Below are 24,172 nucleotides of genomic sequence, written 5' to 3'. Positions count from 1 at the left end.
CAGGGTTGACTGTGTTTGCCCGTAGCATAGCACCACTTCCTGTTTTAAGAAGAAGAAGAAAAAAAAGCCTCCCAGAAAACTCATTAAGAGGCTCAAAATTCTGCCTGGACATCAAAGATGTCCTCAAAATATGGGTTTTGATTTTTAAAAGAAGAGTTAGGTATAAATGAATCAAAACCCAATTTCATTTCTCTTCAATTAACCAGAATTTTTGAAACATCCAAGGGAAAGGCACTTGGGGGCCAAATGTGTTCTGGGTTTTAAATGAGACCAAATTTTGGAAGCGAGGGTAAGACCCCAAAAGCAGAGTCAGGCCCGCGTCTCAGTTTACACTAAGGCAAAGGGAGGAGTACACGCCAGTGTGTCTCCGTAAGAAAACCAGCAGCTCACAGAAATTCACAAGGCACTTCCTAAGGCCCCCTGCCTCCACCTGGCCTCCAGGATCTGTCTAGGTTTAGCCTCAGGGTTGCGGAGAAGTGTCCCCTGGGTCCCCAGAGAACTTCTGGGAGAAGTTCCGTCATCCACACCCCCAAATAAGAAAGCCTTTTAAAGCCTGCCTGGAATCAGAGTCTTTCAAATACGGGAGCTGAAGGAACTTTTTGACATCGTAGCTTCACATTATATATGAGAAAATATTGAGCTGAGGACATTTACACCAATACTGCCCAAGTCACGTGACTTGTCTCAACTCCCATAGCTCATCTGGGGTAGAGTTGAGGCTTAGAATTCGGGTCCCCAGATCCTTGGCCGGACAGATTTTCCTGCAAAATGGGAACCAGAAGTCTTCGAGATCAGCATACTGGGACTAAAATGATGGTGCCTAGCTTATTCCTTACAAATCCATTTCTAATGGTCTTTCTTCATTTTTTACATCAGTTTTGTTAAATTATAAAAGTAATATATACTAGTGACTTAAAAAACTAAGTACTACATGCTTATAGTGTGAAAAGTAAAAATCTACATTTCTATGCCTAGAGGCAGCCATTGCTTAAAACAAAGGAAAATGAAAGCATATATATGATTATTTATGCATAGACAATTTATGGAAGGATAAAGCCAGAAATAAAAAATATATATCCATATATATACTTGTGTGTATTTTCCTTTTTTTAAAGAAATGGGAGCATGCATTGTATAATCTGCTTTTTTTCATCTATTAATATACCTTGGATAACTTTTTTTTTTGGTCTTTTTAGGACCACACCCACAGTACATGGAAGTTCCCAGGCTAGGGGTTGAATCAGAGCTTTAGCTGCTGGCCTAGGCCACAGCCACAGCAACGCAGGATCCAAGCCACATCTGCAACCTACATCACAGCTCACAGCAACACGAGATCCCCATCCCACGGAGCGAGGCCAGCGATCAAACCCTCATCCTCATGGATACCAATCTGGCTTGTTAACCACTGAGCCAGACAGGAACTCCATACCTTGGAGAACTTCTCAAATCAATGCATGTAGACAACAGATCCTATTCCATTCAATAGATGCATGGTATTTTCTTACATGAGTCTTCTAAAATTTGTTTATCTAGTTCCCTATTGATAGACATTTCGCTTCTTTCCGGTTTTTTTGCCATTATAAACAACGCCACAGTGAACACTCTGTACGTGCATCTCTGGCATCCAAGTGAACACATCTGTATGATACATTTTAGAACTGGAATATTATCAAATCTGTATAAATACCTAACATATCCAGAAATGTTTCCAAATTGCCTTCCACAATGAGTGTCCCAATGTACAGTCCCACCAGCACGAAAAAAGAGTGATCTTCTCTCTCTTCTTCTAACATGAGACCTTATTAAGCTGTTTTAATCTCTGGCATCCTCATAGGTGAGAAATGTTGGGATTTCATTAATTTTATTTGACTATCTTTATACATATGCTTGAGATTCTCTTCATAACAGATGCTTGTTGGCCGTCTGTATTTCTTCTTCTAGCATTGTCTATTCCGAGCATTTTTTCCCCTATTTTTCTGTGAAGTGGTCTATCTTTTTCTTATTGATCTGTAAGTAATCTTTGTATCCGAGGACATCTGTCCTCTGTTTTATGTATGGGAAATAGTCTTTCTCTGCTTCCCATTTATCTTTTTACTTTATTTACGGCATTTTTCTCTAAGTTAATACATAAATAGAGGAACAAAAGCTGAGAAAGAGGGAATCATAATAAGGAGGGGTTTCCTTGGTTGAAGTCCTAGTTTCCGAAAAACGTCCCTACAATGGAATAACATCATTAAGAGTAGAGGGACAATGGAAATTATAAGCTGGGTGTTACCCTTGGGAAAATGTGCCTGAATTTCCTTATCATACAAAGCCACAAAGAAAGACTGGCCTAGTGAGTACTGCTTCTTTTGGACTCTCCAATAGTCAGAGCGTAACATCAGTGAGCAGAGAAACCTGTATTCTCTACAAGTCTAAGAGAAACATCTAGACATCACGTTCTTGGTCTTTCACATGAAATTCTGGAGAATGCTGTGCCTGGCAGTAGTTTCCATGCTAAACACATGAGTATGAATTAATGATAAATGCCTGAAGACAAAAGGACTCTTCGGGCATGAGAATTTCAATACAAACATGTGCATTTATGTAAATTGAGTTTTTTTGTTTTTGGTTTTTGGTTTTTAGGGCCACACCTACCGCGCACAGAGGTTCCCAGGCTAGGGGGTCCAATCAGAGCTACAGCTGCCGGCCTACACCACAGTGACAGCAACCTGGGATCCGAGCTGCATCTGTGACCTACACCACAGCTCATGCAATGCCAAATCAGTAACCCACTGAGCAAGGCCAGGGATCGAACCTGCATTTTCATGGATCCCAGTCAGGTTCGTTAACTGCTGAGCCACGAAGGGAATTCTCCATTTAAATAGATTGTAATAGCACTTACTTAAAGACAGCTCGCCAGCTGAGTAATTTTATAATACTAACTTGTCTGTTTTCACATTTCTGCTACATGAACAATGCTGCAAAATTGTTCGCTCTCAGATTCTGCCCCATGAAAAATCAATGAAAACTCACCTATTCAGGCTTAACAACTCTGTTCCTGGAATGTTCTATTCCAGTAGACACGTGAAACCCACACATGACTAGAGAGGCAGAGTTAAAGCTCCTGTGGTACCTGCCATTCGGGCTTCTTGCATGTACGCACTGGGATGTGACATAAGGCCTTTTACGACCTGGAACACGTGGGCCCTGCCATGGGGAACGCATTTCACATCTCAAGTTCACATTCTCTTGGAGGTGGCTTCAAAAATTACATACTCTGGGATTCTGAGCATGATCTAAGTGGCAGGCACAGTGTTCCCCAAAGATGGGAACAATCTTAAATATTTCAGTACTTTGGTTTGTTCTTGTAGGTATAAGCAATTTTGAGGCCGTTGTCACATTGATCTGAATTATCTGAAAATGCATCTGAACACGTCATTGCTGATCCTACTTGAAAAGATGCCGCTAGCTCTCTGAGGTTTTGGTTTTCTTAGGCGAAAAGTCAGTATTTCTAAGGGAGGTGATAGGGCCAAACAACCTATGAAAGTGTGTCAGACCTGTCTGGATTTCCATAGAAATCAGATCTGAGTTTCAGGGAAAGGACCTTTCCTTTTTGTCTCTTCTTACTTACTATCTGCTGACTCATTCTCAAAAGGAACTAAAATTGTAGCCTAGGATAGACAGCCCTGTTGAAAAGACAGCTTGTGGTGAAATTTCTAGAACCCTTCGAAAGAAGACACAGTTAAAGGAGTCGGAGGGATAATCACATTTTTATGAGATCTGGTGAAAGAGTTTCTCCTGCCTCCCCTGACTGCCGTATTTATTAAATAAATATCTGTAAACACAGCCGACAGCATGGTCTGGTGGCCTGGATCTATCACTGGTTGTCTAATCCTCTCTGCTGCTCACTTCTTGTGGCCTCTGATAAGTGATGGGGCCACCCTCATCTCCACTTCTTAAGGATCAGGATGAGGATGGGAAGGGCTCCATTCCCAAGAGATGCATACAGTTATACCCACCATCCTTCTGCTACAAATGTTGTGGTTCCCCCTTTCCGTGCATTTTGTAAGATGCAAATTCTTTGTTATGGTATGTCAGGGGGTCCATAATCTAATTTCATCTAATATTTCCACTCGGACGTTCTCTTTCATAGGCCCCCACCCCCTAAGTAGTCCACTTTCCTAGAAAGCCCTTGAATCACACCATCCCGTGTAAGTCCTACCCCATCCTTCAAAGCCAAGGTCCAGGTCCACCTGTGCCAAGAGGCAGGGTGGCTGGTGCGTAGAAAATACAAATATTCTGAAAACAGAAACACAAGGCTTGAAAACCAAATCTGTCCCCTATGAGCTGTCATCCTAGGCAAGTTACCTGACCTCTCTGAACTTTAATTTCTCCCCTATAAAAAACGACATCATGGGAGTTCCCATCATGGTGCAGTGGTTAATGAATCCGACTAGGAACCATGAGGTTGCGGGTTCGATCCCTGGCCTTGCTCAGTGGGTTAAGGATCTGGCGTTGCCATGAGCTGTGGTATAGGTTGCAGACGCGGCTCAGATCCCGCGTTGCTGTGGCTCTGGTGTAGGCTGGTGGCTACAGCTCTGATTAGACCCCTAGCCTAGGAACCTTCATATGCTGTGGGAGCGGCCCAAGAAATGGCAAAAAGACAAACAAAAAACAAAAAACACCAAAAACCAAAAAACAAAACAAAACAAAAAAAACGATATCATGATGCTATTCCCTCCCATGGGGCAACTGTGAGGATGAAATGCAAGGGTGTTCGCTGAAAGAACTATGCACATAATTGTTGTTATTCGGTCTTTCTGTCTCTCCCGTTGCAATTGCTCTTTCCTTTCTCCAGACTGGGAGAAAGTGGGCTGCATTTTGCAATGTGTGCCTGACACACACACACCCCCACACACATGCACATACACACCCATACACATGCACATACACAGACACACGCAGCTTCTTCTCCTGCTCCATCTGCAAGACAGATGCCCTTGTGGCCCCAGCCTGGTGTCCTGATAGCATTAGTACCTAGTTCCGCCCCTGCATAACGCCATGCGGCAGATTACTGACCTGCAGAAATATGGCCAGAATCCGCTTACGATGCCAATGAGACCAAGGTTACAGATTCTCAGAAGGCCAGCTACCTTTGCACAGAAAAGGGGTTATTCCATAGACTCTCTAATTCTGTCAAATGTCCTAGAGATTGGCCCTAGGGGGTCACAATGTGGGGACGGACAAACCCCATACATTGCCTCTGGGGAAACACCTCAAAGTCCATGGGCCACTGGGAGTTCCCATCATGGCTCACAGGTTAAAGAACCCGACTAGCACCCATGAGGACGTGGGTTCGGTCCCTGGCCTCGCTCTGTGGGTTAAGGATCCAGCGTTGCCGTGAGCTGTGGTGTAGGTCACAGACACAGCTCGGATCCCGAGTTACTGTGGCTCTGGCAGGGGCCAGTGGCTACAGCTCCAATAGGACCCCCGGCCTGGGAACCTCCATATGCTGTCGGTGAGGCCCTAAAAAGACAAAAAAAGACCCCCCCAAAAAAACAAGTACATGGGCTACTGATGTTGGCTTTATCAGGTCAGTAGAAAAACTGGAGTGACATAAGTTAGTAATACCATCCCACTGATGAATTAACACAAGAGTGGGATGAACGCTAGAGATATTCATCATTAAAGCAACAGAAAATGAAACAGGGTGTAGTCTTCTGCAAAGGGAAAAACACCTGCATGGCTCTGAGATTTCTAAAAAAGCTATTATGGCTGGTTAAAGATTTTTGAGATTGTGTGTGTGTGTGTGTGTGTGTGTGTGTGTGTACATAGTGACCAACGTCCTTTAGCCTTCTCAGTTTGTCACACAACAACAAGCAAAAGCTAGACTTAGAAAGACTGTTTTAAGTACAGGCCCCCAAAAGACAGACAAGTTATTCAAAACCAAACAGAAACGTTATTCTATACCTACATAATGCAACGGCTTGTTTAAAATACATGAAAGAAAGAAATGAAAATGCAGATTTTTTTTTTTTCATCCTAACCCTAGATAGTTGGTCCCCAAACTGAAAATCTTTCTACCAAGCTTCAGGTTGAATGAGACTTTTTTCCCACAGAAAGCTAGGATCCTGCCCACGGCCTGAGTGTTGACTTACAATTTGGGAGTATTTTCTGAAGTTTTCTGAGGTTAAGACAAAAGGCCTCGGACCATTAGAAATCCTGCCCAGTGGTTCATCATCATAAAATTCTTCCCAACTTTTTTGGTTTGTTTTTTTTTTTTTTTTTTTGCTGGGAAAACTCAGAGCAAGCATTTGCCTAATGGTACATTTCTAGAAAACAGATTTTGTTTACAGCAACCACTTTTTAAAACCAACTCCAAGTTAACCAACTGACCCCACACAGAAAGCGATATCAGAGGCAGATATCCTAAAGCTTACAGCATGCGGTTGTTACTGAAGACCTACTTTCCACACAGACGAGAAAGGCAGTCCCTGAAGATACATTTTAAAGCCTCTGAATATGTTTTATTAAATAATCAAATCTTCAATTATTAAAAGAATTGAAATAGGAATGCAGCCCGCCTGTCCCAGGCCTTATAAAGGGAACTGTGGGCTATTTAAGTAAAATACTCTTTTTTTTTTTTTTTTTTGTCTCCTGGGAATGGAGACTTTGTCTATAGAAAAAGAAGGATTTACTTTGGAAAAGTTATATAAAAATTCTATCTAAAAATCTGGGATTTTTTCCTAAAGTATGGAAATAATTTAAGATGTAGCTATACAGTTTCATTAAATAAAAGAAGTATCTTTAGTCCACAGTGTCAGACTCTCCATGACTTTTCTTTTGAAGGCTTCTCTCGGTCTCTCTCTATCTCTGCCTCTCTCCCTCTTTCTCTCTCTCTCTCTCATACACACAGCCTCCAGGATCCTATAATTGATAATAACATAAAGAAAGCAAATGAGATGTTCATGGTATAGTGGAAAGAACACTAGCCTGAGGGCTAGGAGCCCTGACTCTCACGCTATGTCACTATTTAGCTGTGTGATCTTGGAGAATTCAGTAGACAACTCTGGGCCTCAGTTTCCCTTCCCGTAAAATAAGGATATGGAGTTAAATAATCTCTAAAGCTTTTTTTTTTTTTTTTTTTTTTTTTTTTGTAGACATTATTCACAAACAAAATGAGATTCACCACTTGGTAACTCCCTGAGGGAGACGATTCTACATGGTCACAGGGACAGACAAACAGACACAGCGGGTCTTGGCCAAGTTCTCAGGCATCCAGGTGATAGGAAAGTTAAAAGGTACAGGTGGGGCAGTGGGTCACTCATCAAAGGGAAGGCGGGCTCCACTGTAAACTGTTCCTGAACATCCGTCCCTCTGTTGTTTTCTCTTGGACCCCATGGTGAAGTTTCCCAACTGAAGAAGCGCTGTCCTGTCGGTGGGAATGTGTGGCCTGGGCCCACCTGGCTCAGAGACTCTGCTGGTTTTCAAAATCCCATTTGCTCTCCCACCACGGCGCTGGTTGTGTGGTGCTCCTGCGCCTTCCTGAGGTAAAGGGTGAAAGCTGACAGTGTCTCTGTGCAACGGGGACTTGCTAGGTGCATCCCCCCCCCCCCGCCCCTGGCCATCCTGGCCATACAACGCCATCGCTATTGCTTTCAACCCCCCAACCTGCTTTGCTGATCAGAAGTTGTATGACCTTAGACACAGGATTATTTACTTCTGTGTCTGCTGCCTCCACTAGTGTGTAAATTCCAGCAGGCTTTTATTTATTTATTTATTTATTTTGTCTCTTTAGGGCCACACTGCAGCATATGGAGGTTCCCAGGCTAGGGGTCAAATTGGAGCTACAGCTACCAGCCTACACCACAGCCACAGCAACGCCAGATCCTTAATGCACTGAGTGAGGCCAGGGATTGAACCCACAACCTCCTGGTTCCTAGTCGGATTCTTTTCCGCCGCTTCGCCATGACAGGAACTCCACCAGCAGGCTTTTGATCCCTGTTTTACCCTCAACACATGAAGCAGAGCCTTGGAACATGAGAGACACATAAATAATATTTGTGGCGTTAATGAACTATGTATGTAATATAAGAAATCTAGACCTACTTTTCTGGCCAATCAATTGCCCGCAAGCCTTATCCCCAAGGAGAAATTCTACTAAGGGTACAGTCAATGAAGGTGCCAGAATTTCTTGAAGCCTTACTGTGACTTACTAAAAGAAGGTACTTTGGCCCCATTGTAGAGATGACAAAGCTAAGAGTCTGGGAGCTTAGTGCCCTGCTATGGGGCACACAGCAACGGAGCAGCAGAGCTGAGAATGAACCCGAGCTTTCTGACTCCAAGTCCCTGGTGGGTTCATTTCCCTATGTCATTCACCACATCTACATCTTCTTTGAAGGTCTCCATCTTTACTGGTACCCTGTGCATTGATGGAATAAAGGTTCTATCAATATAATCAGTAGCTACAATGGAAGACTGCCTAGAACTAAAACGTAGTTTTTGAAACCGGGTCATTCTTCAAGCAGCAACCAGTATCATGTGCTTTTCAACACTGATACTATCACCACGGGGAGCGGGGCGGGGCAGGGTGTTGTTTAATGTTATAGGTTAACTTGTCTGTGGCAAAAAGAGTAGAACGGCCCTGCAACTTTTGGTGCCCCCAGTGTGATGCTCAGAGCCTTCCCAAGAGACATTCCTGGAGAGGAGAAGAGAGCATGATACAGAAGGACTTACTATAACAAGGGTGATGAGGTTGAGATTTTGTAATCACATGAAGTTGTGCAAAGTATGCTCAGAATAAAATGCTTCTGCAAGGAAACCCTGACTTCCCTGGCATCCTGGATCACATAGCTCCCCAGTGCTGAGACCCAGGGCTATTTTGAAATATAAACAAGCTTTATACATGAGGAAGAAATATGCAGATGCATGAAAGTGAAAATTCACATCTCCAAATTAATTAAAGAGGATTTGATTAAGGCCGTCCAAGGCCATTCAAACTGGGAACGGGTCTACAAATTCAAGGTGAGATGTAGTGTCCTAAGACCAGTCTGGAACCGGACTTCGTGGACATGTAGGTACATGCGCTTGCAAGAGCAGACATTCATGACATTTTAGGAACTGAAAGGATTGGAAAGACACTATCGTAGAGGTGATTCAGACCTACCGTTTCATTTTTACAGTCTTAAGATCATACTGGCTTAATGGAATGCACATCCTCACTCAGAGACCAGAAGTCCACTGGCCTGTCCTTGTCCACTGTCTTCTCCAAACCCAGTGCCTGAACAACTGTGAAGTGGGGTCTGGGAACCCCAAGATCCGAAGGTCACACATGAACAGGAAACTGTGGCTTTCACACAATTTAAATATCAAAGTATACACTAAAGACTCCATCCTTCAGAATGTTAGGGAGTGAAGAAGACAGTTTGAAAAGCCACGGCTCTGTTGGTGGGTCTCATAGCCAGGCAACCTGGATCAGAGACAAAGGTTTTCAGGGGGGCGCCCCCCCCCCCCCCCGCAGTCTGGATGGACTCAGGTGCTCGGCACCCACAGGAGAAAGAAGATCATCACTCCCGCCCCTGGCACGAAGCTCCAGGGTCCTGGTCTATGCCTGTTCTCATGGCCTGCCATGCCAATCCCTGAGCATGTATCTGAAGAGGTTAGCACATCCTGGGTACACAGACCACAGCTTCCTCCCTACCCTCAGGGCCTGTGCTAAGAGATCTGAACATCGGGGAGATGTTGCTTCACTTCTCCTAAGGGTGTCCACATCAAGACCCTGGAGCCGTGTTACCACCCTTCCGGATCAGAGGGGGGCCTTCTGGGTAAGTGGCAGGCAACCCCATGTAACGAGCAGGAGCCTTCCAGAATGGAGCATCTTATTGACACCAGAGAGACAGCGACACTGTACGCACATACCAACAAGAAGAGCAATAGGCATACAATGACCAGTGACCACCTTCCCAGAGGAATCCCCTCTCACCCACTCCTCACCCACACACTTTAAACTTGAGGAACTCAGACTCACATAGGCTCCCTTTAACCCATTACAATCAGTTATCTCATCTCCAGATTTTCAAGTTCCTGCTGTTGGTGCCTTTTACTTAAGTCAGCATATTTCAAACTTTCAGAGAAAAAAAAAAAAAAAACCTTAGAAAATAAAAACCACTACCCCACCCAAATGATAAAAATCTTTTGAATTCTCCAAGCCCAACATCTTAGCCTCCTCTTACTCAGCCCTGAGCAAAGACTTGATTCCTCTGGGTTCTGGGAATGGCGGGCTCTGCCAGTCCCCACCTCACCAGCCTAATAGTTTTTCCAGACCGACTCAGGCTTGGTGTCCTGGGACAGCCTCGCAGCCAACTCCTGGTCCCATTCATTCCTCTCGGTCCTCTAAGGCCAGTCACATTAGGGGGTGTCCCTCCTCTGTGCTCTTGGCCCCACTTCCCTCTTCCAGAGGCAGCAGGCAGCCAACCCTCAGGCAGAAGCCCTGAGAAGCCTGCGGTGAAAACCAGACCCTCTGGGCTGCACTTGGCAACCTGGACGCAGGCTTGAGGCGTGGGGTGAGGGTAGGGGTGGGGGCTAGGAGTCCGCCGGGCAGTAGTCGAGGCTGCCGGCTCAGAGCCGCTCTCTTTCGGAGGAGCGGCTCTGCAGGCGCAGAAGCGTCTTCGAGAGGTCGGCAGGAGACCTGCCCCGGGACTGGTGCAGCCCCGGCGCGGAGTGCAGGAGCCGGACGCGAAGAGTGGCGCGGACCGGCCGGGAAAGTGATACCCCGGCGGAGGAGTGGCGAGGCCCGGCCCATTAGTCCTGGGGAGCCGGCAGCTCCCGAGCGCCGAGAACCCGGCACCAGAAGCGCCAAGAGGAAGGGAAACTGGCCCGCACTGACATGTAAACAGGGCTTCCATCTGGAGGAACTCGCTCGCACAGACCCCTAGACACACTCACTTGCACCCAGATCCGTCTGCAACCAATCCACTTGCCCGCCCCTGGGCCCACCCTGCAGGGACTTAGGCTGTTGGCGACTGCCTTCCCGCCCCCGCCGCCTTCGGCCTCCGGGGAGAGAAAGCCGGCCGCCAAGGCGGGTGCCCAGCGCAGGGGCCCGGGTGCCTGGCTCGCAGGGTGGGAGTGGTGGCCCCGGAGGTCTCTGGCCCTTGGCTGCGATCCGCGCCGGGCTCCCGGAGTTTCACGCCGCCGCCCCCGCCCGCAGCCCCGCCGGCAGCGCGGTGGGAGGGGGCCGGCTTCCACTTTGGGACCAGGGGTGTCGGAGAGACCGCCTTGTCGGGGACCCCGGCGGGTCGCCCCCGCCTGCGAGACCCGCCACTCGAGCGCGGGAGGAAAAGCCGGGGCGCGGAAGGAAGGGAGAGTGGCCACGTCTTCCGGGACCCCGGAGCTCCGCGCCCAGCCTGCCCGCCGCCTCGCCTCCCAAGCCAGCCCCGCCGCTCCGCGCCCACTGCCCCGTCGCTTACCTTAATAGTCCCGTCCATTTGGCCAAGTCTGCAGCCGAGCCCCCCAATATTCCACACATTGACCCGGTTACAGCCTGACCTCGCAGCCCCTTCGGATTAGCCCGGCGCGGCCTCTCTGGCGCCCTGGGCCCTCCCTGCGTGCCCCCCGCGAGCGCCCTGCCCTCGCTCCCCTGTGCACGTTTGTTGTTGTAGCGGAGCGAAAAAGAGACAGTTAACCGGATGAAACTTTTTTTCAGCTAATTTTGGGAAGTGACTTCACTTTGCGAATGGGGAGGAAGTCCTATCTCTCTCTCTCTCTCTCCCTCTCTCTCTCTCTCTCTCTCTGTCTCGCGCTCTCCTCTCTCTTCTCTTCTCTCCCCTCTGGTCTCCCTCGTCTTCCCTCCCCCCCCACACCCCTTCTTCCTCCCCTCGGCTGCTCCTGCTTTTCGCATCACACACACTATATAAATATACGCGGAGATGCCCAGATACATTCATGCGCTGCGCACACAGGATACTTGCTCCCGGGAGATAAGAGCGAACTAGGAACAATGCCGGGGTCCACGCCCGGCGCCCGCGCCCTGATTCCCGAGGTCTGCAAGCCTCCCCCCATCACCTTCGCCCAAAGTCCAACACCAAACGCCTTTGGCCTCCTTCCTTTCCCCGGGGCTGTTGGCTGAAGGTGGCCCTCCTGACTCATTCACTTTCCGTTTCTTCCCACAGATACGTTCATTAATGCTTTTTCCAGCCGGAGACAAATTTTGGGGGGGGGGGGGAGTGCAGAAGAGTTTACTCGGGCTGGGGATAACCTGGAGCTTACTGCCCTGGAAGACCTGGACGCAAACCGAAGCAGACCAACCATTAAAAAGTGCATCCAATGGACATTCTTCCACTCGGGCCCTCGACTGCGGAGTCGCGCAAACTCCTGGAGCGGCTCACGCAACTACGCGGGCTCCTGCGGTTTCGGACGGACCTCGGCCGTCGGGGGCGGGGACTCGGCTCCCAGCGCGGTTAGCGAAGGGACGCCCTCGGGGCGGTGCGCCTCGGTCCCTCAGCTACTGGAGAGCTCCCGGCTCCGGGATCCGCGGCACCCCAGGCCACTTATCCGCGCCATCTAGGGTCAAACCCCTCGCGCATACCCCGACCCAAGGGCCCAAACCCTTGCGCCCGGGCGCCCGGGCCAGTGCTGCCTATGCAGTGCCACCTTTGGCCCCAAGAAACCTACGGTACAGCGAGACGATCCCTCCAGGCTGTCCGGCAGGTCTCCAGAACACAGCTTGCAACATCCCCGCACCGACCCAGACCTCTCCCAGGTGAGACCCCCGGGCCTGCGCTCCAGACCATCATCCCCACCGCGCCACGGAGGCCAAGGTCCCCACCGCCCGCCTTTTCAGTCCCCGCCACCCAGAGACCTCCCCGGTCCTCCTGCAGTGCCGCCGCCCGCTCCGTGTGGGGCAGCCTCAGGAGTCCCGGCGCAGAGGGAGGACCGCCAGGCGCTCTCGGGCTGACTCCCTTGTCCCCAACCTCCGAAACAGGTTACCTTGTTCACGCTCTTTCCAGACCACGCTTTGGACTTTTTCACTTTTATTTAAGAGTCCACTCGGGGAAGAAGGGGGAAAAAAATCCAGAGAAGATCCGAGTCAATTGAAAAAAAAAAATTCAAAAGGGTGTCGGCCAAAAAAAAAAAAAAAAGTGACATTAATTCTTTATTTCTTCAGCAGCAATTGAGCCCCAGAGAGCTCGCTGGCCTCCCTCCCTCCCTCCTCCCGCCCCCCTCTCGAAATTAGTCTCATCAATTCAGCTCCAATTTTGGGTTCGAATACAGACACGGGGCTGAACGTGACCAGACCTGGAGTGGCGGGTGCAGCCTGCCAGCAATTGAGACTCGGTGTGTGTACGGGGGAGTGGGGTGGGGGGATGGGGTGGGATGGGGGCCGAGCCGGCCCCCCCACCTCCTGTCTGCTTCTCAATCCAGGGGTCTGCTCGGGGGCTCCCCTGGGACCGCCACATCTGGTTACCGCTAGCGGGGTCAGTCCCCCCCTTTGCCTGGGGCCACCAGTTCTGGAGTTCAATTAAAAGAAATCAGGCTTAACCCTTTCCTCCCCTCAGCCTGCCTCCCTCGCCCTCTCACTCTTCCCTTCAGCGTTTCCACATGCTTTCCAGAGAGGAAAGAGGTTAAAGGGAAAGGAAGAATGAATTACATCCTTTCAAACCCCAAATTGTTTCCTTTTCAGCCCAGACTCTGTCGACCTTCAAATGACAACAAGGCTTTCAGGAGGGAGCAGGGAGACTGCTTCCCACCAGGACCTGACCAGAAACCCGGCACCCTCAGCCTCATTCTCCCTCTTTCAGGCAGAAAGACCGCCAATCTACCACAGGAGGCCCCCTTCTCGGTGCTGGGCAAACACTGAGGTCATTAATGGCCACCCCAGGCCAGGCAGTGGCTCCCCCTTCTAGGGCTTGTGAAGGCACCTCTGTGGCAAAACATTGGCCAGTCTTCTCTTTCCAACTCCTCTTCTGCCTGGCAACTACCTGCCTTCACTGCTCTGATCACCCCAACGTCCCTAGCATCCCTGCCTCTCTTCTTGGGAGAACTCCATGTGGAACTAAATTAAAATGAGGACTTGTCCTCCTGTTTGAACTGTGGGACTCATGAGCACTTTCTGTTTCTGCCTTAAAACCAAAGCAATTGTGTAATTTGGAAGTTGGGGGTGGGGTGGGGAGAGGCTGTCATTGGCATAGCTGTCACCCCTTAGTGACTCTGACTGGCATTGGTGCCTTAGCTTTTGGTATTTACCAGCCCTTCCATGAGAAGCCCCTGTCCATTCACAGAGACCTCCACCCAGAAAGAAAAGCCCCCCCCCCAATTCTGAACAGCCCCCTGAAGGAACCTGAGATCCCCTGCAACTCGTGTTGACATGGCAGTGGGCAGGTCTGCCCACTTATGTAACTCTGGTTTTGATGCCCTACTCCACGGCTGCTGCTGCTTTTTTAAATCCCGAAGGGGGAAAAAGTCCTAACCAAACACAACAGTAAACAAGTCTGCCCTGTTTAATGTGGTTACCACCAGACATCTGGAAAGATGGTTTGATCCTGGCAGCTCACATTGTTTTCACGAGCCGCCAAAGAGAATATTTCGAATGTTTGCATTGAGACAAATTGATAGAGAGCCTGTGGTGAGACGGCTACAGATGAAAACTGTCTTGGAGTTGGGAAGGGGGGAAGCCTTCCTCCTCTCTCCCCTCTCCCTCCCCTTCTCTCCTCTCACCCCTCTCCCCCTTCCCCTTTCTCCTCCCCCTCCTCGCTGGTCACTTGGCCCAGCTAAGGGCTGGTTACCCCAGCCCACACACTAGCTCACACCCTCTTTCCTGGCTCACCAGAGAATGTCCTGCTTCTCTCTTTCCCAGACTAGGCAGGGCTGGTGCCCAGGAGCTGGTGCCACCGGCTACCATCCTCCCCACTCCACTAGCCCCGGCTATTATCAAGAGTGTTGGGGAAGGAAGCTTACAGCCAAGGGAGCTGGGCTAGCATTTAAAACAAAAGCTATCAACTTGGGGGGGTGAGGGGGGAGACCAACCAAACAGCCCACCACACCTTTCTAAGTCTCAGGTCACTTGTTAAAAGCAGGCCCACGGGAGCAAATATTCTGGAAACCTTTGGACTTGGAGCATTTTCATTGCAACTGCGGTGGGATGACTTGCCTTGAACCATCGGCACTTGACAATATTTTCAAAGATGCGGAAGTCCTGCTTCCCCTGGGAGGGGAGCGGCGGGGTGAAACGTGTCTTGGCTGGCTCAATGTCAGCCCTTTTGACCCGGTCAAGACTTTCCAGACGCAGCTTCCCGGGCTTCTTTGGTCCCAGCCCTGGGTTGGGGGTGGGAGGACGCGACAAAGGGAGCCTGGTCCCTGGGGTGCCTCCAGACCCCAGGACGGCCAGTCACTTGAAACCCCGAAAGATGCCAGGCTTGGCAAAGCTTCTCGGGCGGATCCTTCTCCCTTAGTCCTCCCTCCTCCCGCCCCTCGCGTCCAGCGGCCGCCGCGGGTATTCGAGCTGGCAAGGGGGTGGGGGAGGGGGCGCGGGGGAGGGATGGGCAGGCGAGCGCCAAAACTCCAGACTGCACAACTGCAGCTTCAAGTGTCTGGCCCCTCGCTCGAGGCCATAATTAATTTGAGATTTATTTTTATTGGAGAACTCGAGTCTCGTCTGACCTTAGCCAAACAAGGCAGCTCGAGCCGCCCCTGGATGCGCTTGAATGCCGGGGAATATTTCTGCAGGAAGGCTCTGCAGGCGCGCCTGCTTTGAATTTGTTTCTCAGACTTCATCTACTCACAGATTGAAGGAAGATTTAGAGCCTCTGCTCGCCCTGCCCGCTCCCCACGCTCGTTCTTGCCTTAGCGCCAAGAGGGTTCAAAACGCTACGTGGGAGGCCGCGGCGGCGGGAGGGCCCGGGAGGGGGAGGGTCTCTGCGCCCCGAGCCCGTGGCGCTCAGGGGCCGGGTCCCCAGACCACGCGGCGTCGAGGAGGAAATCCCAAGGGAGTCGGAGGCAGACCAGAGAGCTCAGGCTGACAAGAGGTGGAGACCAGCCAGGTGCCGGGACCCTCACCCAGTGGCGGCGCCTAGGTTGGTGGGGGGGGGGGGGTTGGGGGAAGGGAGAATTCAGCCGCTCCAATCTCCAGCCGCCCTGCCTCCCAGCCGCCCCAAACGGCGTTTAAAGTACAGACCTGCGTCCTTGAAACGACGTTTCAGGACCTGCCGGCCAGATGCTGCCCCTGGGCCCTGTCGCTGTGAACATTCTGGGCCACCAGCCTCTCTTCGTCTGGTGGGGGGTGTCTCCCCCAGAATGCAGCGTGGGCTGAACCAGCAGGCTGGCTGGTAGGGGAGCGAGAACAAGGAGTCTGGGAGACTGCAAAGAGGGCAAGTGGAGGACCCTGCCAGTCTCGAGTGGAGCAGCGAAGGGCCTTCAGGGACGTGCTCCTGGCGCTGAGATTGACATGTGCTTTGCCCAGTGCGGGCATCTTCCGCGGGCTTGACCAGAGTTATTCCACCGGGTCTCCTGCCCCTCCCCGATATCTTCAAGTGGAACGTCCCGGTTGAACTTTCCCACTGGGAACACATCCCACCCCACCCCCCAAACTAGGGTTTGTATACCAGCTCTGCACTTACCAGCTCTGTGGCCCTGGACAAGTTCCTTAACCTCTCTGTGCCTCAGTGCCCTCTTCTGCACTTTGGCGTTATAATAGGATCTACCTCAAAGGACTGTCGTAAAGATGAAGCGAATGTTTAGAACTTGCCTAGCATTCAGCACAGCTTGGCCCTTATTATTTGTACCTGGCTCTGCCCCTTGCAAGCGGTGCTACATTAACCACTCAATGCCTGTTTCTCATCTGCAAAATGGATTGCCTCCTACGGTTGTTATTAACATTAAATAAATTAGTGCAGATACAATGCTCTCATTCCTTTTCACCTTTTCCTTGCGTTTTCCAGCCTCAAACCCGCCCAACACGCTCTCCTGAGCGTTCCTCCCTGAGTACTTGGAAGCGAGATCGCTGCCCGGGTGGAGTGGGTACCCTCAGTTCTCCAGGGCCCGGCTCGCCTTCTGGCTCCTGGGGCCTGGGCGCCAGGGCCCGCGGTGTTTGTCAACAGCCTCTGAGCCGAGTGCCTGGGGCGGAATGACAGAGGCTTGGCAGCCAGGGACTGTTTGTGCCCCTCTGGCAAATGGTAGGCGTAGGGAGCCGGCGGAACAGACCCAAGATTGTCCTTGCCACGCGAACCTTTCGCCGTCATCAATGCACCCCTTTGTGCAACAATACAAACTTTGTGGCTGCTGAAAAATCCATTTTTTCCCCTTGAAAAGAGCTCCTGCGGCGAGCGGCTCCCCTGGCGGCCACAACTCGTAGACTGCCGCCCCTCTCCCCCTCCCCCAGCGGTTCCCTCCCCTAACCCAGGCCCGTTTGCTTTCTTTCTGGCCCTTGGCCTCAGTCAAGCTCCTGGGTTCCCTTTTGTCCCTCGGGGTTCGTCATCCCCGAGGTTTTGGATGTCAGGTGTGGGCAGACTATGGGGTCCTCGTGAACAGGAGGGAGACCGAAGCTCCCCGTCCCCTGCCCTTTACAGCCCTCTGGGCAGAGACCAGAGTGGAAGCTGGGTCAGCTGTGCCCTGGGTCCTGGAAGCGGTTGGGCGGGAGGGCTTACGCGGCGTCCTTAACCTCTCAGGAAACCTGGACGCCGCGAACCCGAGCGCGCTCTACTCTGTGTGTGCTCTGCCACCTCCTGGGAGCCGTGCGTCCACCCCTCCGTTCACTGATTACGCATCCATTGAGTCCCTCATTTTTCATTCATTCATCACTGGTTGATAAACACCCCTTCCCTGCCAAGCCTCCAAAACCTGGCTTCCCCAAACTGACTATAGATTCCAGACCATAGGCAGGGGCCAGAAGATGCTACCTTGTGTCAACAAATTTCCCTTGAGAGAAACAGGAGGAGGGTTGGATGCATAATTGACGCGCCCCAATAAGACTCGAGAGTTCCCATTCCATCGAGGTACACGGGCGCCTGCAGACAGCCACACCGCCAGGCTGTCGCTGTCGCTGGACTGTGAGCAGGGGGCTGGCGGGGGTGGGGGGGATGGGGCTCCGGGCGGAGTTTCCGGAAGGAGGGGGCGGGACCGGGACCTAAGGAGGTGGGAGTGGGTTTGCCCGGCCGCCGAAGTCCTTCCTTCCCCAAGCGCGGAAGGCTTTGGTCCGCTACCCAGAAGCCGGGAGGTAGCGCTTGGGCTTCGAGCTGCGAGAGGATCGCGCCATGGTCCCTACACCGAGCGGGTCCCCACCCTCGGCCCCGCCCCGCTGGCGGATTTTCATTAAACGTGTAACCCAGATGTCCTGGCCTTGGTTTGTTTACATTCTTGGGAACTGTTGTGGAAAAGGAAAGAAAAAGAAAAAAAAAAAAAAAGCCAACACCCTTTGATATACTGTTAAATATAGGAATCTGTGCTATCGAGGCGCTGGTGGGGCCAAGGAGGGTGGGTTTGAGGACTAGAGGGTGTCGAATCCGTGGAAGAAGCGAATCGCGATCACTCACCCGTCCCCACATGCACAGATGCTCACACCTTCACACTCTCGTCCACACAGACCCTTGACTCGGAGAACCTGCTGTGCGCGCCACACATTGGGAGCCAGGCCCCCAGTGCCTCGGCTTCCCTGCACGACCTTCACCAGGTTTGTTCACATCGATTCCTCAAACAGAATTGGCCCAGACCCTTGTCCTCAGAGGATCTGCACACCCTCATCTGGTCTCGTGCCCTTTGCTCTAGACCTTCCCGCGCCGAGAGCGCCGCCGCTCCCCCATCTCTTTTCCCTGGGAGGGACGGAAGGGACCATGGGGGTGTGTGTGCGTGGGGAGGGGAGGTTGGGGGTCATTACCTGTTTAAAGACGCTGTCATGTCTTACCTTGACGTAAGACGACGTGTCAGGGACTGTCTGGAACATTCTGGGTTGGTGAGGAGGTGTCAGGAAGGCCCAAGAACCAACCTGGATGGGAGAAACCTCAGTCACCCACGAGTCGGGGATGGTGAAGCAGGAACGCAATGGGAGATGACAGAAGAGTGGGGGGGGGGAGGCTTCCTTCCACCTGGACCAGCGAGGGAGGATAAAGCACGGGTACCTGCGCCCTCCTGCATGTCTATCCCCTAGGCTTCAGGCTAAGGAGGTGGTGAGAGCCAGCTCTCACTGTTGAGTCTCTTTCCTGCAGTCCTGTAACCCTCTTCCACCTGTAATCCCATCTGGAGACATCTGTCTCCCCCAGGCCCTGGGTAGTTTCATACATGGGGACAGTGACCTGTCCCCACCAGAGGGGACAGTAACAAGGAAAGAGGTAGATGTCCTTACCCATGAAGCCAAAGGTCCCAGGGAACAGCTACTTATAGAGTTGCCAACGCTCGGGCAGCTCTGCCAACATCAGGGCACAGTGCTTTTGCCTGGCTCCCCCACAAGCCCTAGGACTTCCCGGTGGGGGACAGCTTAGAAAGAAGCACCTGGCTCAAGGTTCTGAGGTCTCCAGAGGCCTCTTTCCCAGAGTGCACCCCTCCCCTTTTCTGAAAGAAAACACTTTTTTTCTTCCCAAAGACCAGGAATGAGGTGGCCTCATTTTTAGTGGTAGGGAGGTAGTGTCTGAGGGCTGACTATTTGGGCTGAAAGGCACAAAAATCTACCCTAAGATGCCAGGTGCCGCCTGCGTACGTACGTCTCTCCCTCTCCTTGCCAAGTCTGGCAGCCGTCTCTCTCCTCTTCCTTCCCTCCCTTCTCTTAAACCACCTCTAACGTGGCAGGGTGCAGCTACTACGGCAGCCAATGTGTTTCTGATAAAACACTTTTCTCTCCACTAACAAATTCCAGCTTTTTGGCTCCTGAAGCCACAACAGACACACGAGTGCAGGGACCAGGTACTTTTCTCCAGGCTCCTAGATTCCCATTCACTGTTCTCCCTGGTGCTTTTGCTCCAGCGTCTCCCCATTTTCTTGGAAAGTTCGAGTGAAATTTGCAAAAAGAGTGGGCAAGAGGTAGGGAGGGAAAGGAGAGAAAAGAAAACCTGGGAGAGAATGAGAGAAAGAAAGAGTCCCAGAAAAGCCTTGCATTTCCTGGCTGCAACTAGAGCAGACAGCCCGGCAGAGGGATCTGCCTTGGCCCCCTACCCCCACCCCCAGATCCCACACAAACGAACACCCACCTTAGACACCCCTTCCTGCTCCGCCAGCAGGAGCCGGATTTCTGCACCTCCAGGGTGTTCAAGCTCTTGGAGTGACTCCTCTGTGCCCAGACTCCCAATCCTTGGCAGAGTGGAATTAAACCCGCTGGCTGCCTAGAGTCGAAGTTTGCCTTTCTTTTCAGCGTATCCAGGCAGCCTCAGCCCCTGCACATCCTACGGGCTGCAGCAGCCACTCAGGTCTGTGCGCCCTGCAGCTTTCCTCTGGCTGCCTCTCTCCAGCGCTCTCCGCCCCACTCCCTCTTCCTCTGTCTTTTCCCGTCTTTTAATTTGATTTCCGTTTTCTTATCAATATTTCAACTGCTGTCTGATGAATTGTTCTAATAGCTACCCATCTGCCCCTAGCTGCTTTTCCAGAAACCTCCCTGTGTTACTAGGAAATGTCAAGGATCACCAGAACCCAGCACATATCATAAATGTAAAGTCACACAGCCCTGTCAAGCCAGGAGGAGACGTGGAAACCCGGACCTTCTTTAAGCTGAGTATTTAGTTTGCAGTGGTTGCAATGCAAATAATTATTCTTTACATTTAAACAGTAGGAGTGAAATTGAATTCGCTTTTTTCAAGCCCTTAAGTTTTTCCCCCTTAAAGTTATTCTTTTCTCTTATTGGTCCTCACAGGCGCGTAGCTCCTACTGACAGCATCTATAAGGGCAGGGTGGATTGCAAGTGTTAAAGAGCCAGTGCGATTTTGAGGTTTTGATTTTAAAACATGCGCACATTTATAAATACTGTTGCTCTAATGCAGCATTATAAATCAACTCTGCTTCAATTAAAAAAAAAAAAAAAACCATTCCTGCTTAGGGGTTGTTTCCGGGTCCTCAGACTTAGGTTTTCTTGAAATTTGGAATGTTGCTTATTTCTTCACCTCTACTCCTAGACCTGGACTTGAAGGAGCCTCAGAGCTGCAGGTTCATGTTCACGGTTGTTCTTTTGGTTGCCCGGTCCAGGGCCATTCTCCGCAGACTCGGCCTGGCTGGCAAGTCCCACCAGGCTGGCATTTTCACACCCTGGGCCTCCCCTCTCCAGAGTCTCCTGTGAAAGGGAACTGCTCACCAGGCCCCTCACCCAGAACTAATCAACTAGTGTGGGGGAAAGCAGAGGTGACTGGTGAAAATAGTGTGTGTCAGTTCCTAAGAATGAGAATCTGAGAAATGGCCTCTGCTTCTCCAGCATCCGCATCCCCCTCCTCTTCCTTCCTTATGTATCCAGATCTCTGACAGCTTCGGTTCTGTCGGGACCCTAGGAAAATATTGAATACCTGCTCCCTCTTCTGTCTCCCCCGACCCCCATCTCCTCCCTTCCAACCAGCTCTGGAAATTTCTGACCAAAAGGCAATTGCTGGGATTCCATTTCTGGCGAGAGCACACTTATCACCCAGACCTCCCCACGTGGGGGGTAGGAACACTGGGGGCAGGGTTATTCATTATTTCCTTCTCAACAATATCCCGATTTTTCTCTCCGTCCCTCCCCCAAAGCTCAACATATTGAAACATTTTGCTGCTTAATAAGAGCAGCCGGGAGAGCTAGGAGGTGAAAGGCCAGCCTGGGACCGTGACTGGGGCTGCCAGGGCTCAGTGCTGACTGCCAGGCTGCTCCCGCCCAGCACATTCCTGGCCACTGCTTAGGAAAACAAGACAGGGCTGGGGAGGGGAGGGGGCTGAGGTACCAGAACCACAGCCCCATATTTCTGTTCTTGGGATTTGGGGAGAGCTCATCTTCCCTCCCAAAGGAAATAAACATATTCCATGCAACGAAGAATAAAGCAAAAGTTGTGACTATCAGATAATCGTCCTACACCGATGTCATGCTTTGCAAAGGTAAGTTCTTTTTAAGAAAGTTAGAGATTTGAAAAAGAAGGCTTCAGCTGTATTAGAGGAGGTGAAAATGAAACAACTGGTCTAATTAATACCTCAGCACCCAGAATTGGTTTTTCCGCTATTTTCTTTTTCCATCCCTCCCACTCTTCCTCCTTCTTCTTCCTTTTCTTTCTTAAAAAATTTTTTTTCCTTAAAGTATTATTGATTTAGAATGTTGTGCCAATTTCTGCTGTACAGCGCAGTGACTCAGTTACACACATATATGTATTCTTTTTTATAGTCTTTCTTTCTTCCATGCCTTCCTTTCTCTCCCTACCTTCCTTTCTTTTCTTTTCTTCTTCTTTCTTTTTCTCTCTCTCTTTCTTTTGGCTGTTCCCACATTATGCAAAAGTTCCCAGGCCAAGGATCGAACCCACACCATGGCAGCAGCCCAAGCTGCTGCATTGACAATGTCATAGCCTTAACCCACTATGCCACCAGGAACTCCCTTCCTTCCTTTTCTTGAAGGTGGTCGCTAAGAGATCACTTGAGTGCCTGCCTCTGGATTTTAACCCATTCTTTTTTATGTTTTCACAGTTTTTATTGCATCCTTGTTTGTAGACATATCTACCCAAGGTTTTCTCCCTTCCTTGGAGTGTAAGCTCGCTGAAAGCAGGAGTTGAGTTTGTTTGGATGCCCTGTGTCCATAACTGAAATTGATAGGCAGAGAAGTGGAACAATTACTTAGTTACATCTCTCCTTTCTGACCAAAATCTAAAGAAGGGAGCACACAAAAAACGCAACTATCACATTGTTATTAAAGAAAAACTTACAGGAAACTTTCACCTGAGTGATTGATACTCATTCATTTTCTGCTTTGCATGGTAACAGGAAATCAGTGCTCATGTGCTGGCTTCATTTTTACATAAATGGTTTCACCAGGGATCATGGTGTGATAATCCCTCTTCCCAAGAACCCTGGGTATGGTCGGCTGATGGAGGTGCCCGTCTCCAAGTTGTCTACCAAACTCTTCGGGGTTGTGTGTGTGTGTGTTTGCACACAGCTGCCCCTGAGAGCTTGAGCACTTGTCCCATTTCCTACATTTCTGGTACTTTTAAAAGTCAGAATGAGTATTCACCCCAAGAGTCATGCAAATAATAAAATCTTGTTGATCCTGGGAAAACATGAGCTGAGAACAAAGTGATGACTAATCTGGAGTCCCTTTCAGGCAGGGTTTCAGAGCTGAACATACACCTGGAAGTTTGTGCATTTATGGGAGATGGGGGAGGTGGGGAGGACTGTGGATGCCCAAGAGGGAAGTACCTATGGGCCTAAGCACCCCATCTGGGGCAGGGGTGGGGCAGGGGTAGGACCCAGGCTATCTTATCCTCCAGGAAGTTATGACCAACTCCCTTGTCACCTGGAGCCTTCCATTTGCCTGAAGAAAGTTGCTGAAATTGGTAATAGCCTCCCTAGGAAGGCACAAAATAGAGGAGGATGGAGGGGGGTGGAGTAGGAAGACCCATGAAAGCCAACTTGGCCCTCCAATGGTTTCCAAAGGGAGAAGGGGTGGGGGCTTTCTTATGCCAGGTGCCAACCTGCTTCCTTGGGCCATTGATTTGCAATCCAGAGCCTGGGTAGCAAGTGACCCTCATGTGGAGTTTGGGAATCAGGAGATGGGAACCCAGTAGAGGAGCAGGAGAAATATCTGAGTGGTGCCACCCTGGGCTGTTGGGGGGGTTCTCGGATTCTAAGCAAGGCCAGCAGGACCAGCTTCCTTACTGGGCAAATGAGAGGTGGCAATGAGATCATCACATGACTCCTTCCAATCAGAGGGTGCTGAAATTCAGTGAGGTTACTTAACCCCACAAAGAATGTGAATCAAAGGCAAATTCACATTCTAGGGGTAGAAACTTTAGGTTCCAGTCGTGGCTGTGCTTCTGATGACATGTGTTAGGGGCCGATTAGTGTCCCCCTAAACTTCATAGGTTAAAGCCCTGACCAGAAGGTGACTGTATTTGAAAACAGGGCTTTTAATGGGGCAAAGAAGGTAAAATGGATAAGCCCTAAACCCAAAGGACTGGGGTCCTTATAAGCAGAGAAGACTAAGGAATGTGGGAGCATGGGAGGAAGGGCAGGTGAGAACACAGGGAGAAGATGACCAACCACAGTACAAGGAGGTTGGTCTCAG

General features: G+C 50.5%; 2 protein-coding genes across 5 annotated transcripts in view; one reads left to right on the top strand and one right to left on the bottom strand.

Moving 5' to 3' along the window:
- The window catches only part of FLI1 (Fli-1 proto-oncogene, ETS transcription factor), a 136,880-nt gene extending 116,516 nt beyond the window's left edge, over positions 1–20,364 (bottom strand). Inside the window, exons 1-2 of one of the 4 annotated variants that reach the window (XM_021063122.1) lie at positions 20,148–20,364; positions 18,872–18,952 (exon numbers count right to left, since the gene is read on the bottom strand). In XM_021063122.1, coding sequence (XP_020918781.1) covers positions 18,872–18,910 — 39 coding nt within the window. In that variant the 5' untranslated portion in view covers positions 18,911–18,952; positions 20,148–20,364. Of the gene's footprint in view, positions 1–11,447; positions 11,810–12,966; positions 13,077–18,844; positions 18,953–20,147 lie in introns of those variants that run through there. The other 3 variants (XM_021063121.1, XM_021063124.1, XM_021063123.1) reach the window with 3 other exon arrangements.
- Positions 11,682–14,072, top strand: LOC100516820. The gene is made up of 3 exons (XM_003130072.5): positions 11,682–12,019; positions 12,150–12,739; positions 13,661–14,072. Exons 1-3 carry the CDS (start codon positions 11,714–11,716, stop codon positions 13,881–13,883), a joined length of 1,119 nt encoding a protein of 372 aa, XP_003130120.3. The 5' UTR covers positions 11,682–11,713; the 3' UTR covers positions 13,884–14,072.

The sequence above is a fragment of the Sus scrofa genome, chromosome 9 (genome assembly GCF_000003025.6).
Source record: "Sus scrofa isolate TJ Tabasco breed Duroc chromosome 9, Sscrofa11.1, whole genome shotgun sequence".
NCBI lineage: Eukaryota > Metazoa > Chordata > Mammalia > Artiodactyla > Suidae > Sus > Sus scrofa.
The sequence above is the reverse complement of the archived record's forward strand: the minus strand, read 5'-3'. Positions and strand labels throughout refer to the sequence as shown.